The sequence below is a fragment of the Choloepus didactylus genome, chromosome 4, assembly GCF_015220235.1.
Source record: "Choloepus didactylus isolate mChoDid1 chromosome 4, mChoDid1.pri, whole genome shotgun sequence".
Taxonomy (NCBI): Eukaryota; Metazoa; Chordata; class Mammalia; order Pilosa; family Megalonychidae; genus Choloepus; species Choloepus didactylus.
This window is the reverse complement of record NC_051310.1, coordinates 11,017,473-11,032,880: the sequence shown is the minus strand read 5'-3', so window position 1 is coordinate 11,032,880 and position 15,408 is coordinate 11,017,473. Positions and strand designations below refer to the sequence as shown.

The 15,408-nt window shown below is 52.1% G+C and overlaps 1 protein-coding gene across 8 annotated transcripts in view; it reads left to right on the top strand.

The window, feature by feature from the left end:
* The first annotated feature begins 534 nt into the window (after positions 1 to 534).
* Positions 535 to 15,408, top strand: part of BCL11B (BAF chromatin remodeling complex subunit BCL11B) — a 91,490-nt gene continuing 76,616 nt past the window's right edge. Inside the window, exons 1-3 of one of the 8 annotated variants that reach the window (XM_037831928.1) lie at positions 537 to 803; positions 1,049 to 1,586; positions 14,768 to 15,136. In XM_037831928.1, coding sequence (XP_037687856.1) covers positions 1,529 to 1,586; positions 14,768 to 15,136 — 427 coding nt within the window. In that variant the 5' untranslated portion in view covers positions 537 to 803; positions 1,049 to 1,528. Of the gene's footprint in view, positions 1,587 to 2,474; positions 2,689 to 14,079; positions 14,098 to 14,767; positions 15,137 to 15,408 lie in introns of those variants that run through there. The other 7 variants (XM_037831929.1, XM_037831931.1, XM_037831930.1 and 4 more) reach the window with 7 other exon arrangements.

The following is a 15,408-nucleotide window of genomic DNA, read 5'->3' as shown; positions in this document are numbered from 1 at the left end:
GTTTAACCCGGACTCCCCAATAAAACAAAAGTAAAGCAAAACAGCCGTTGGCAGTTTCCTCCAGTCTCCAACCCATTTCCGCAGCACCCGCCTCCCCCAAGTCCGAGAGAGCTTTTGGATGGGTGGGGAGTCTTATCGATCCAACGTACTCTAGGCCCCCCCGCCCTTTTCAGGGGGTCCTGTTCCCAGGAGGGATAAAGAAAAGGATTTTCTTTTATTTAAAAATATCTTGCCCACCGTCCCTCCCCCCCCCCCTTGCGCCTCCCATGCACCAGGAAAAGAGGAGCGCACAAAAATGCGACTTGCACGTGTGGCCGGCATGGGTGCGGGTGTGCGCACGGGCGAGTGTGTGTGCGCGCGCGCGAGAGAGTGTGTCTCTGTGTGTGTGTGTGTGCTTTCTTGTTCTCTTGCAGGGTACAATGTTAAAAAGCCACCGCTAGTCGCCCCCAGTGCTCCGACTCTCTGGGTCTTTTTGTCTCTAGTGCAGATTAAACGTCACGTCCGCACTTGAACTTGAATTTTATCCCATTGTACAGAGGCAGCCCCAGCCATAGAGAGACCGAGAGCTCCCAGAGAAGCCGGACTCCGCCATCTTCACGTTGCAATCTATAGCTCCCAGTCCGCGCCCGCACCGACCCAGGCGCGCTGGGCAAGCCGACCCTCAGCCCCGCTCCCCCCGGGCCGCGGCGCCAGGGGAGCGCAGGGGAGCGCTCGTGGGGACCCGGCAGCCCCTCCGGCCGGCGCCAGCCTGCCAGGTGAACTGGGAAGGAACCGCTCCTGGAGTCCCCCAGAGCCTCAGAAGGGTCAGTCTCCGAGAAAAAAAAAAAAAAACAACAAAAAAAACCAGGCAGCCCTCAGAAAACCCAGAAACAACCGAATCGGGGCAGTTTTACATTGCTTTGGGTTTTTTGAGGGGGCGGGGTGAGGGGGGTACGAGACAAGTCCCCAAGTTTTCTTTGCTTTTTTTTTCTCCTTTTTCTTTTATTATTATTATTATTATTTTTATTTCTTTGCAATTTTTTTTCCCTCTTTTCCCCCCTCCTGGTAGAAGTGCGCTTTCCATCTACCAGCCCCCGAAAGTGTCAGGAGCCGGTGCGAAATCCGGTTTAAGTTCAAGAAGACATTTGGAAGTCCAAGAGGCCAAGCAGTTTGAAGAAGTGCAAGCGATTTTTTTTTCCTTCAAAAGAATATATTTTTAAAGAAACCAGCCAGTCGGCGGCAAGCAACAGCAGTTTGATTTTTTCCTCGTCTATTTTAAACCGAGAGGTTTTTCTTTTCTTCTTCTTCTTCTCTGTGCAAACAAAACAAAAAGCAGTATAGAAGAAAGAGCAAAATAAAGAAGAAGAGGAGGAAGAGAGGGCAAGAGAGGAAGGGGAAAAAAAAAACACACACACAACACCAACCCGGGCAGAGGCGGCGGCGCGGCGGCGGCAGAAGCGCGGCGGCAGCGGCGGCGGCTGGAACCCCCTCCCCCGGCTCCCCTCATCGGTGCAGCTCTCCGGGCGATGCCAGAATAGATGCCGGGGCAATGTCCCGCCGCAAACAGGGCAACCCGCAGCACTTGTCCCAGAGGGAGCTCATCACCCGTAAGTGTTTGGGGAGTGCGCGCGAGGGGCCGGACGACGGGGCTCCGGGCGCCGGGGGCAGGGGACACCGAGCCGGGCGCAGTCGGGCCGGGCCGAGCCGGGCGCTGGGGCCGCCTGCGGGCCCGCAGAGGCGGCGGCGGCGGCCGGGAGCCTGGTAGGGGGCCGGGGAGCCATAGGAAAGTTTCTTGGCCGCCCGGGGAGTCGGGGCGCTGGCTCAGTCGGGCGCGCCGGGGGCTCGCGGGCCCTGGGAGCGGGCTTCGGGCCGGGGAGGGGGCGCGCGGGCTGGAGGAGGTGTGTGTGTGCGCGCCGAGCCCAGCTGGACGCTCGCCCCTCCGAGCGGCGTGTGTGGCTGCGGCGGCGCTGGTGGCGGGGTTTGGAGAGGAGGGGGAGGGGGCTGGGGGAGCGGAGGGGGAGGGGGGAGCCGGGAAGTGGGGAAAAGTTGGCGAGCGCGTGGGTCCGTGCTGACGGCGCGGGCGGAGGAGAGCGGGGTGCGCGGCGGCCCGGGGGAGCCGCGAGGCGAGGGGCGGCCGCCGGCCCCCGGTCCCAGGTCTCTGCGCCGTGCCGGGCAAGGGCGCCCGCCACGCGGGTTCTCGGATTCCGCCGTCGCTTTTCTCCTCCCCTTCTCTTTCTATTTGCAAAAGAATCCAGCTGCGCGGCTGTTTGCCGGGCTCCAGCACCCCCCCTCCACCATCTCCCCACCTCCGTCTGTCTCCTGGGATGATCTTGTCTTCTTTCCCCCCATTCCAAAAAAAGGTGGGGAGATTGGGGCTGGTGAAAAATCCCCGGCACGGGAGGGGGGGGGGTTGTCAGCCAGGAGTGGGAAGAGAGGGATGCGCTTGTAAAATAGTAAAAGAGAGAGAGAGCGAGCGAGAGAGGGAGAGACCTATCAATCTCTTACCCATCTTTCTAGCTCAGTATCTTTCATCTTCCCCATCTAAATAAACAAGACAGGTCGCGGTGGAAATCCACCGGTTGAGATCCTGTGGATTTCTTGCAAGTGGCGGGACGGGCAAAGTCAGGCAGCGGGGCAGGGACGCGGCAGCTTCCAGCGCCCCAGTTCGGCTTGTTTAGAAAAGGAAACAAACGAGCGCGAGCGGGCCAGGTACGAGGTTTGCAGAGGAGCACGCCCGGGGCCCCTGCACGGTTGCCCGGGGAAGGGAGGCTCGCAGCGCTCCCAGCCCGCGCGCGGAGCCGCTTCTTCGCCGCCAGCGAACATTTCCCCGCCGTTCCTTCTCTCGCGGTGCCTGGGTCGCCGTGGCTGGTTTTTCTTTCCTTTCTTTTCTTTTTTTTTTTTTTAAATTATTTTATTGCAATAAAAATAAAACATTCTCTGGGTGCCACCGAGACCGCGGGCAGGTTGGGTTCCCGCAGTCCTCCGCGCAGCTCTCCGAGCTGGGGCTGTACTGTCCGTGCGGAGCTGGAGAGGGCTGTGCGTTCCGCCGCTGCCGAGGACTGGCTGCGGGGCGGCCGACAGCCGAATATTTATGTTATATTTTAAAAAATTTAAATAAATAAATAAATATATAAAAGGGTTCTCCCCTCCCCTGAAAACCCAGCATAGGAGCCATCTGCTCGGTATTTGCTGTTGCCTTCTCTCCTTTGTTACAGCAGATACATTAGTAAGAATTTGTGGATTTATTTTTTTGGTGGTGGTGGTGGTGGGGGGTGATAGACAAAGTGGGGCTCGGTTTGGGAGAGGGATGCCTTTTTGGAGGGAGGGAAGGAAGGCTTCTCTTTTCTTTTTCGCCATTGTAACATCAAAGAAGACTCGGCTGGTTGCATTTAAAACAAAATGTTTTGCCACCAGATTTGAGCCTGGTTTGATCAAGGTCCTTTTCGCCAGTTGACATTTCGTTCCTTTACCAAGCCACAGCGGTTGCTTATTCTGCCACCCCACCCCCCTTTTTTAGATGGTGGGGTGGTTGTTAGAATGTCCGTACTTGCAGATGCCTAATTTCTCCAGGAGATAATTTGCTCCCACGTTAGCCTCTGTATAAATGCAAGGGTCGTTTTTTGAGGAGGGGGAAGTGTGTGTGGGGGGGTGGCGGTGGGAGAAGGGGGAGTTGTTGAGGGTACGCTGCTAGGCTGGCGGCAGCGATTGGAGCCATAAGCGTTTGCAGTTGTGTGTAAGGGGGAAGGAAGCAGGTAGGTTTGCTTTGCATTTACTCTCTCCTCTCCTGACATTCCTGGGACATCAGGAGAGAGCCCTGGCCGGGGGGGCTGGCGGCCACTGGGCACATGGGGCAAGGGGTGCCTGGTTCAAAATCCTTCCATCCTGCATTTGTTCCATGCCTCTCAGCCTGGCTCAGAGTGGTGCTGGTGCTGGGGAAAGCTGGCTGAGGCCGGAGCAGTGCCGAGGGCCAGGAGGGAGGTGGAGGGGAAGCGAGGTGGGGAGGAAAAGGGGAGACAGAGAGCAGGGGGCAGAGGAAATCCTGGCCGCTGCCTTCCAGGGGCACTGGGAACCTTGGTGTGTGCAGGTGGTTGAGCAGAGAGAGTGGTGTAACCAGTTCTCAGAGCAGGCCATTTATTATCAAAAAGCAGCTGCTTTTTCTGTCTGTCCTGTGTTCACCCGGGAGCACCGGCAGGGAGAGGCGGAGAAGGGGTGCAGTGTTAGCCCGCCTGGTTGGGGAAGAGCTTTCCTGACAACCGAGGGAGTTTAGGGCACGCTGGTGCCCAGGCTAGCAAAATGGGTGCTGTCACCACCCCCACCTGGGGCTCAAGAGTTGAGATTTTAAATGTGAAAGAAATGACCTAAAACGTGGTGTGTCTTCGTCACTGGGGTGGCAGCTTGCGGGCCTCAGGTTCTTTGGCATGGCGTTAACTCAGGGTGCTGATGAACTGGGAGGCCAGGAGAGAAGACGACTGGCATCGATCATCTTTGTCTGGGGATGGGTGGGAGTTAGACAGAGAAGGATTCTCTCATGAGTGGTTCAATTTACAGACAGGGCCCTTGAGCAGAGGGAGAGTATAGAAGAGAGTGTGGGAGACAGCTGGCGATGAAAAACTGGACTTCTGGTTTATTTCAAAAATGTTTGACCCAGATGGATATGGCTTTTAAACCCGGAGGACAGACATAGCTCTTAATAAAAACAAACAACAGCGCAGTGACAAAAATGAAGATGGGAAGGAAAGAAGTATCAATTGACCACCCAGAACTGGCGGGGCCAGACAGGACGAGGGTCCAGGGAAATAAACTTGAATGAATGAAAAAGCTCTTGCTTTCTGGAGAAACTAAGATGCCCCTGGTAAATTACACAACCCCAATTAAGGTGATTTTTTTTTCAAGGACCCACCAACAGGTTTCCTTGGAAGATTAATAATTTTCCATATGAATTCACAGTTTTGCAAAACAACCAGAGACCCAAGATTCGACTTGTAAGTTAGGCTGTGTTAATTCCACGGTTGGCTTTTAAATTAGGTTTTGCTCTAAGCTGTATGTTTTGTAGGTGGCTGTGCTCATAATTGTCTTAATTCCCCAGGGCATCGTATATCTCCAGTTGTCCACGTATGTTGCAAAATAGGGCCTCTGATAAATTTCATGAGACTTGGTCCTTTCTTTTTCTTTTCTCTTTTTTTTTTTTTTTTTGGTGGTTGGTTAGGGGGAATGAAGTTTGTCTGCCTTCTGCACAGAAGGGAACCCCATATCATTAGAAGTGTGATATAAGTCAGCTGCTCCGATTCCACGGGAGAATAAAGATGTGTTCATCAAAGGTGTTATGCCAGGCTGATTTTATTCATTTGTAATTCACACCTGAGAGAAAACAGCCGTGAGCATATTTTAACAACCCCTAATATTTTTAAAGGGTATTTTTTCCTCAGAATATTATGTATATATGTGTACATATATATATTTTGATGGGGGACGTTGCTGTCTGCATTGTGTTTTGGCCTTGGCGGTTTTTGTCTGGCCTTTGAAATATTTCATAACATGAAACTAGTCATTTCCCAAGTCCTGGGGCTAATACAGTTCCTTTTAAGAAAACGGCCTTAGAAATAGCCAAGGAGGCTGGGGTTGGATTGCTGGGATCGTTTTGGGTGGGACGCTTTGCTCATCACTACGGGACTAAATGCATGTTACTTGACCAAAGGGAAGGCCAGCTTCTGGTGTGCAATAATTAGAATTATGTCTCAGGTGAGATGGAGCCACGTAAAACGGTCGGATGGGGAATATGTTCTCCTGTAGAACGCACTCTATCTAGTGCCTTATCAGAATTTAACTCTTGGCACGGTCTTTCCGCTGACAACGAGGCCTGCACCAGCCTTCTCTTCCCGGCTTTCATCTCCTATCAGGATTGCGTTTCATTCTCTGTTGCTTGTTGTGATAAAATACTTTCCAAAATAAACTTTCAGTTGAATTGGCTTTGGGTGGATGGCAAGCCCGGGAGCCGAGCCTGGCCTGGCGCTGCCGCGGCCGCTAGGGGGCGCCCGGCGCCCGTGTCATGCTGGGCGCCGCCGCCGCTCCGGGCCCGGCCCGGCTTCCACCAGCCGCGGCGGCAGTTGACGCTGCTGCAAAATGTCTCAAGTGTGAAGTTGTAATATTGATTTTCCTGCAGAGATTCGTGGAGACAAAATGAGATGATAAGTTTGAGAAATCTATTTTCAAGCCCTCGCCATTGATTTACAAGCCCACATTTGCAGATTTGGGCTCTTTATTTTTGGTTAATGATTGAAAGTGTAAATTTTGAATGGGTGTGTTTTCCCCCTGAATTTCTGAAAATTCCATGTTGCTGCTAAAGCATTCGTGATCAGGCGAGGGGGGGAGGGTCTGTGAAGCGTGTACCTCATTTTGGGCAAATGCTGTCCGTTTCTGTGTTGCATGTCAGACCCGGGAAACAGCCGAGGAGACCTGCTTTTGGCAGTCATGAACCTTGAATGGAAATCCTTTCAGCTCAAATTTTATACCACTTGGACTCTCAGTTCCATTTGTTAGCTGATGTTTCCACCACGCAAAGGGAAATAGCAACATTCCCCAAAGACTTAAAATGCCAACTCAAATAACGTGTAAAACTTGCTTTGGAAGGAGTATGTATGTTTGCTAAACCCAGTGTTGCTCCCTACACCTTTTACCCCCAACAGGGCACTTAATGGGTGGCTTTTAATGAGACTGTTTCTCCCCCAAACCTGGGCATATCGTGGGATTTCTGGATCCATCATGTCCTCTGTCCAGGTCCGAGAATTCTGCAGCCAGCACCGCAACGCTGAGTCTTACGCTCGAGTTCAGTGTCTGCCCAGGAGAGGTTGCCCTGCAACAGGAAAGAGTGCTTTCTTCTAACTTGAAAGAGAAATAAATTAGGTCAGACAAAAGCCTAGTGCTGTCATCAGCTGGAGAAAGAGCCTTCACTCTTGAGTATGGAGGGCCAGCAATTTATCTGATGATTTCTCTACTTCATTTAAGGTTTGAATCGAGCCCGTTGTGCACATATAGCTGCCGCGAGCTCATCTGACAACTCGGAGATGAAGGGATGCATTTGCCTCGCAGCCCTTGGCCTGGGCAGTGGCCTCCGGTGTGCTGGAAACTGTTTAAAAAATAATTTTAGTTTAGAAACCCTTTGCCTTGGAGCTCGGAGGAGTTTCACAAGCTGTAACTCAACGCAGATTATAGATAGGACGATGCATGGGAAAAAAGACATATGTGGGGAAGGAAGAGTTGGGGGGCAGGTTCCTGTCCTCTGAGGACCGACTGCTTCACCTGTGGCTTGAGGACGGCACCCCAGCCTGGTTAGGCCCCCCTTTAGCTGTGATGTGCAAGGACTTGGCCTCTGGCTTCAGTGGTGGCCTTGCATCTGGACCTCCGAGTGGCAATAAATGCCCTTGGGGAAGTGTGTCCTGCACCCCACCCTTGAGTGCGGGGTATCAGCTGGGCACCATTCTCTGAACGTGGCATTAGCTGCCGACACACTTGGATATTTTGCATGGGGAGTGGGTAAAGAAGAAGGCCGGAGGTGGATGTCCGTGTCATCCGGCTGTCTGGGGATGGCTTTGTCGCTCGGTAGCTCTCTCTTTACTCCCACAGTGGAGTCTGGGGTCCTGTGTGCTCCAACCCTCCCTGCTCCCCGGCTCACTGCTCCTGCGACTGACTCTTCCTTCCAGATCAGGGGGGACGTGCTCACGTGGGGTCCTCCATTTCCCCATCCCTCTCCAAGGAGAGCTGGTTGTTGATGGCCTCTCCAGAGCTCTGGGTTTTCCCGAGTCCTGGGCTGTGAACAGGCTCTCTGGGGGCTCCCGGCAGCCTGGGGAGGGGCGGGCTCCGTCTGTCCCCTGCACGAGCCAGTGTAGGGGCCGAGCCGCACAGCATCGTTTATACTGGCAAAAGTGACACCAGATCGAGGTTTGATTAATGGTGCTACATTCACGAGGACTTTCGTACAGCGTTTTGACATATGCAAGTCTTTTGTGCAGTTGCTTAAATTTGAGAAATTCACTCTCCTTTCTCTTTTTTTTTTTCCTTTTTCTAAGGCAGCCGATAATTTGCTGAATTAGCCAGTCCAAGCTATTTGACTGTAATGAAATCCCAGACCACACAAAATTAAGTAACTTCAAAGTGAAAAAAGAAAATCCTCTGTTTTACTTAAAATTTTGTATGACCCCCTTGCACGGAACTGCTGCATTTGTGAGAACTTCTAATGAGTTCTTTACTGAAACAACAGCCAAAAATGATTCAAGAAAGGTGAATGCCAATATTTTGTGATGAACACGTGCCTCAGAAAAGGAGGCATTGCTAAGAATTAAAATAATAACAGTAATGATGGGAACACGTTCAGATCTTTACCTTGGAAAATGAGATGTTGAAAGCAGGTTTTGCCCTGGCTATTTTGCTGTCAGGACTCAAAGGATTTGAACTCCTCCAGCTAAATAAAGGCTTGCAGTTCAGTGTCCTGGAAGGAAAGGTCTTCTTTTCTGCCACTTCGCATCTTTGAAAAAACCTATCTTTAAATAAAACCAATCTCTTCATCTGGCCACACACACAAAAAATGCTTTTCTATCGTATGAATATGAGCCCTGTTTTGGTTCTGAAGATTTAAGGTGTTTGCAGTTTTATAGAATCTGCTGACTGTGTTTAGAAGGATTTCTGTAGTTGTAAATTTTTTTTTTTTTTTTTTAAGTAACTATTTTACTTATCAAAACCCAAGTCGCTGCCTTCATTCTTTGGTACCCCAGAATTAGCTTTTTACCAGTCACCTTTCGGCCATGGACGGGATCCTAAACGCACCAGGATGCTGTTTTGCTTGTGCATTTGTTCTTTTATCTGCCCTGGAATTTGTGAGGCACCTAGCCCTGAGCTCGGTTTTTGGGGTAGAGGAGAGGTGAAGTGGGTGGCGAGTTAAGAGCAGGTTGGAATATTTTTCTGAAGCTGTTTTTACTATGCCTTAGTATCTTAAAACCAAGGTGGGTTTTGGGGGAGGATCTGTGCCAGGGGCTGCTCCCTCACGCTCATTGCCCAGCAGACTTTCCTTCTGGAGTTAACCACTGAAGACGGTGTGAACGGGGTGTTCCCTGTACCAAGAACCGCTCCCCGGAGGGGCAGGAACCCCCACCTTCCTGGAAGGCAGGCCGGGCCCAAACGTTGCCCCTGTGGTGCTTTCCACTGGGCAGAAACCCACAGGGGTGATCCGTTTTGTACCTGTGGCCTTCTCTGTGTCTTCCACCCAGAAGCCAGAAACACGGGAAATCCTGTGTGCAGGTGGCAGGGCCCCCGTGGGGCGTCCACGCGTCCCCCCAGCTGACCTGAGGGGACAGGCTGGGGCCACCGACGGGGTGTGTCCTGGAAAAGCGGGGTCTCCCTAGACCTGCCCGGAGGACAGGCGGTCAGCGGGGAGACGGGCCATCTCTGATGTGCCCTGCTTCGGACCCCGGCCGGGCCCTGCCCTTCCGGCCGGATGGACGTCTGGTTCCTGGACCCCGGGTCCTGGCTGCGTGCCCACGTCCCTAACACACGCCTCGCCAGCCTGATGCCTGCTCTCATCTCCCTCTCCCCTGTCGGCCACTTCTCTCCTCCCTCCATTTAGAGAACTTCATAAAATCTCTTGTCGTGCCTTTAAGTGTCATCTGGTCATAGATTATTTTTTTCTCCAAGAATTGATTCCTTCTTTCTCCCATCTATTCCTACCCCCCTTCTACCCCCTACCTCCCCCATGCGCTCCCCATGGTTGTTATTTTGGATCTGATAAATTAACAATTGATGGCAGCCCAGAAAGTGTTGTGCTCTGTGGACGGCACATGCTGGGGGTGTCTCCCAGCCGGCCGGAGCCTCAGCCCTCCCAGAAGGCTCACGGGGAGGGGACTGCGAAGATCCTTCCAGATTATCTGCTAGCATGGGCAGCTGGCAAGGGCCGCGTTCGTAAGAAGCAGGTGGAATGTCTGGTCGGTTGTGGAGCTCGAGTGGATGGATGCTGAACGTTCCCCCTAAGCATGAGAGGGCATTGTCACGGCCCTGGGACGTTGGTGGCACTCGGTTTTCAGAGCCCAGCACCCCCCCACCACCCCCACCCCATCACCGAATCACTCATTTCTGCGCATGTTTCTCCTGGACTGTGGCTGAGACAGGAAAGATAGAGATTTGGATTTGAGTCAAAGCGGGGTGAAGGGGCAGCACGGCTGGGTGTGCTCTGGGGACAGCAGGTGGCAGCCCCCTTGGCTGGAATTCCCCCAAGGGCAGGTGCAGGGGCAGTTGCCAGAGACGGCCCCGGGCTGGCAGGGGCGGGGATGGCTGGGCAGGTAGGGCCGCGATGGGCCTCGGCAGCTCCTGGGGGCTTGTTGGATTGGCCCGGCCGTGTTCACCATTTCTTTCCCTTTCTGTCTTCTGCCCCCCGAGTTCCTCCACAGCCAAGTGAGGCATGGGGGGGGGGGTTTGTTTTAGAATCAAGTGCTTCCCCTCCACTTAACAATGAAGTTCATTATTATTTGTGAAACCTGATTTCATTGCCTCTAAATGCGTTTACCAGCTGGGAGGAGGCCCAGTCTTATAAATAAAATGCGGTTTTGCTGTAGAAGAAAACTTAGTTCTGTGTGTTTGTGTGTATGTGTGTGTGTGTGTGTGTGTGTGTGTCTGTGTGTGTGTGTGTGTGTAAATATGTATTTGTCCTTGTGCTTTAGGAGTTAACGTTTAGGAATTTACCCCAGACCTCTGATAGCTGACATTTGAACAAGTCACCTGCTGCATCCATTGGTTTTTTTCCTCTGAAGGACTCAAACATTTTAGCAGTTGTTCTGCTTTATCTGGCTCATAATGTATGGAGAACAGCAATATTTTGCAGGGCTGCCTGATTCTTGGGGAGCTTTTCTTGAAAGAATATAAAATAATAACCTCAGAAGAAAATCTCCTCTTGGCCTTCCTGTTTTTAAGGCCTAAGTTTGTTGGACAAGGTTGCCTGCGGGGCTCGTTTGCAGGGTCTGGGAATTTGAAAGGCTGTTTTTGTTTTTGTTTGTCTTTGCTTTCTCCTGGTGCTCTCTCATCTCCGAGTGGCAGCTTGGCCCCTCTGCCTGTCGAGGTGAGGCCTGTCCTCCGAGGCTGTGGGGAGCCGTGGGGCTCCAGGAACCCACGGGGCAGCCTCAGGAGGGCTCTCGGAGGCCAGACTTGTTTCCACTTGGCCCTTCCCCGGCTCTTTCTCCTTTTATTTCGTCCATGTTACGGATACAGTTCTAAGAGGGGACCCACGTGCCATGTGCGTGCACACACACACACACACACACACACACCCTCAGCACCCAGCCCAGTATCTGTCTGCCAGAGGAAATGAAACCACAGACTTTGGAGGTGCCTCGGTGTAAGCTCACAGCCCAGGGAGCTGCCTCGGCCCCCCAGTCGGTCCCCCAGTCGTTGAACGGTTCTGGGGTTTGGGGTGCCTCTTGCCTGAAGGCTGGGATGACGTTGCCACCTTCCTTGAAGTGGGGTGCGCAGCAGGTTGAAGCTCGGAGAGCCCCATAGCCTGGGGGTGGGGTGGGGAGAGGAAACCCCATTCTTTGGGGTTGCAAGAACACTCTCTGTCGTCCTCAGGGGTTTTACTTTCAGTGCTGAAAGTGGGAGGGGAAGGTGATTTTTTGTTGTTGTTGTTCCTTTTCCTCCCCGACTCCCTTCCATGCAGTGAGTTGGATCCCAGGCCTGGGTGGTGGCGACAGGGGCCCCGAGCACGGCTGCGGCGCGGCCACCGGCTTTGGATACTTTCAGACTCAATTACTGTGGCTTGCAAGGGCTTGCTCCATGAGGAAAGTGAAAAGGCAGAGACTGCCAAAAAAAAGGAAGGAATACCAGATGTTACCAAAAAAAAAAAAGGGGGGGGGGAAGGAAAAAAGTGCTGGTAGAGTCCTTGGCAAAAGGGGTCGGGAGAGGGAGGAAGGCTGGCGAACAGGCATGTGTGAACTTCGCTAATTTTTAAATTAGTCTGTGTTTCTTTTGAATTAGAAAATGAATCTGAAATTATGTAGCTGCAAACCTCCTAGCAGAGAGGAGAGAGGAGATATTCATGCTTGCAAGCCTCCAACCCAGGAAAGCGGATGTGGCTGAAAAAGTTAATTAAAAGCAAAGCAAAACAAAAAAATAAATGAGACCCAAAAATTAAATTAAAAAAAACCAAACAAACCGAAAAAAATCACACCTCCTCACCCTCGGAAAGGAGGAGCAGTTTGGGAAGGTGGAGGGATTTCTTGTTGTTAGCTTTGTATCAGATGCAGCTTACTGGGCCTGTTCAGGAGTGGCATTTAACACAGAACCAGGTAACGGAACCAGGTATTGGTACCGCCACCCTCCGCCCTTCCTACCACCAAACTTGCCCCCTATTGCATTTGAATTCTCAATTTCATTTTGTCCTTTTTTGCTTTTCAGTTCATTTCCTTTGTGCCTTTTTTTTTTAACAAAACAATATTTTGACATCCTCCTCCCATTTATTAGAGCTCATTCTCTAGAAATGGCGCACAATACATCCTTATATTTCTAAAGAATTGTTTTCACAGCCCTCTCCTTTGGCTCTGAAATTATGTATATGTAATTGGTAATTAAAGGTGCAAGCTTTTCAATATAAACAGTATTGCTCAATGTTAGACCATTAAAAGGGAAAAGAGGCCCCGAATAATTACCTTTTACGTTCTGACAAACCGTTCTCAGAAACCCAGTCCCCCCTTAGAACCACTGCTCAGTGCGAGGGTTGTGATTACATTTTCACCATAGCAAAGCATCTTTTCATAAAATAAATTGGTAAATTAATTATGTAGTATTGTCTTCAAACTCCTCTTTAAGTAAACTCCGATTTCTTTTTCAAGTATAATTAATGGTTTCTGGGATGGGCTTTTCAGAGGACCTGGTAAAGCTTCTTTTTGTTGGAGATATGCAGACAACAGATTTAGGATTTCCTCGTCTGCAGGATATTTTTGTCCTGCCGCATCTCTAATGCAGTTCTACGTTTAATTCATCGAGGGCTCTGTCTGCTGTTTTTGAACAACCAGAGGCAGGATCTCAAATCATAATTTCCCTTCTCGGCAATACCTGCGTGTCTCCCTCTACACACAGGCTCGCACGTGTGCATTATACACCCCGTGTCATGTATTCCTTATTCAGTTTTAACATAGGGGCCCTCACAGGCCACAAAGAAGCTTGTCTTCAGGAAGTAGAGAACAGTGATTTATTTACACGTGGGAGGGAAGATGCCATACAATTTTTTCCTTAAATTATCTCTTCCTTGGCTCTGGTCCTTCAATAACTTCACCGCTATGGACTGTATCTTTCTCCCTTCTCTTTTCCCTGCTTTTCTGTGGTTTTCATTATCCTCTACTAAATACCATACAACTTAAAAAATATACCTGCTTCCTCGGGGTTCAGACCTCTGGGTGTCCCCCCCCTTCTCCTAAGACCCTGCCACTCGCACCTTCTGTACGACTCCTGACATCTGCTCTTGACAAATTCCACCCTGAATTTGCTCAGACCACGAGGGGATATGAAAACTCATTGTCCATTTCTGTTTACGATGCTCTTGGCTGCCGAGCCTTCCAGTTTTCCCTCGAGGGCGTTGCTCCTGTTTGAGGCATCTGTTTGCTTCAAAATATTTGGGTCCTGTGCCCCTTACCAAAAAGAAAAAAACAATAATAAATAAATAAAATGAAAGGACATCTATCAGCTGCTAAAGAGATATAAAAATGCACAGTCCTTTGGAAATGTGCTTTGCAATCTGTCAAGAACTGCTCTGGAGTCTGAAGAATTCTTCTTTTTTTCCTTTTTTTTTTCTGGGAGTGAAAATAAAACTGACCAACCAGAAGTGGGGAGTTGATGAGCGTTTGGAAATCAACAAAGAAAGGAGAGTCTAAGCAGGAGCTGGCTGTCGCGGGCAGCACGGCCAGCCCCCCACTCTGCAGGCTGACTCTCACGCCCCCTCGCCCTGCCCTGGTTTGTCCTTCAGTGTATTTTTTCGAACCAGCACGCACTCGTTGCTCTCTGAACATGTGGGCTGCCTTCCCTCGGAAGGGCTGGCCCTCTGACGCCCGGCCGGGTTTCTGCTTTCTTGTTTGGTGTGTGGCCAGCTCTCAGGTACTGGAATGTGAGTTGGAATCCGGACTCTGTGAATGGGGAAATCACGACAGGAAGATGTACAGGAAGGGAGAAGTGGCGGCACGCACGGGAGCTTGCAGGCACTCAGCTCTGGCTACCTGCTAGAATCGTCTGGGGAGTCTAAAAAACAAAAAAGAAAATATTGATGTGTGGGTCCCCGTGTGATTGGTCTGGGGTGTGGCCTGGGCATCAGGATTTTTCTAAGCTCCCCACGTGATTCTCATCTGCAGCCAAGCTCAAGAGGTGTTTCTAGGTGATGCCATTGGCAGCCAGGTGTGCAGCGGCCCAGGTTTTTGGTGGATGCACCAGGCCGTGTGTGCCTGAGAACGGGTGTGTGTTGTGTGTGTGTCTTCTGTGTTGGGGGAACCGGCAGGAAATAAACCAGGAGGCAGTTCGATCAGGTTGACTTCCTGCAGCGGCCCCCGGGAGCCCTGACGTTGCCTCGGTTGACCCATCTGTCAGATTATGGGGTGGTGAAGCCCCTGCCCGCAGGTGTCCCGGGCAGGGTCTGGGGAGCTCCGAGCTCCAGCAGCCAGGGTGCCGGCCTCTGGGTGTGGGGGGGGTGGGGAGCCCGGAGCCTGTGACTGCCTAAGCCCATCTCTGTCTTCTCTGCCCCCCTCCCCACCCCCTCTCCCCTTTCTGTCTCCAGCAGAGGCTGAGCATGTGGAGGCCGCCATCCTCGAGGAAGATGAGGGTCTGGAGATAGAGGAGCCGAGTGGCCTGGGGCTGATGGTGGGTGGCCCTGACCCTGACCTGCTCACCTGTGGACAGTGTCAGATGAACTTCCCCCTGGGGGACATCCTGGTTTTTATAGAGCACAAGAAGAAGCACTGTGGTGGCGGCCTGGGTGCCTGCTACCAGAAGGGCCTGGATAAGTGCAGCCCGCCGCCCCCCTTGCGCTCCGAGCTCAGGAAAGTGTCCGAGCCGGTGGAGATTGGGATCCAGGTGACCCCCGATGAAGACGACCGCCTGCTCTCACCCACGAAAGGCATCTGCCCCAAGCAGGAGAACATGGCAGGTAGGGACTGATGCGTGCGCCTCGTCACTGCTGCCGCTCCCCCCGGGGTCCATGCCCACCTGCACTCCATGCCGCTCCGGGGCGGGGGCTTGCCCTCTGTCTGGGGGTGTCGGAGCTGGGAGGGCCAAGGGGCTCTCGGGTTGGCCTCTGGGCCCCCCACCGGTGTCCACAGGGGGGACACAGGCCTGGGGCTCAGGGAAGGCCGCCTGGCCTATGGTTGCTTTGCTTTTGGTGAGGGGCTCTCTCTTTTTGGGCCTGATCCGTAGGTGGTG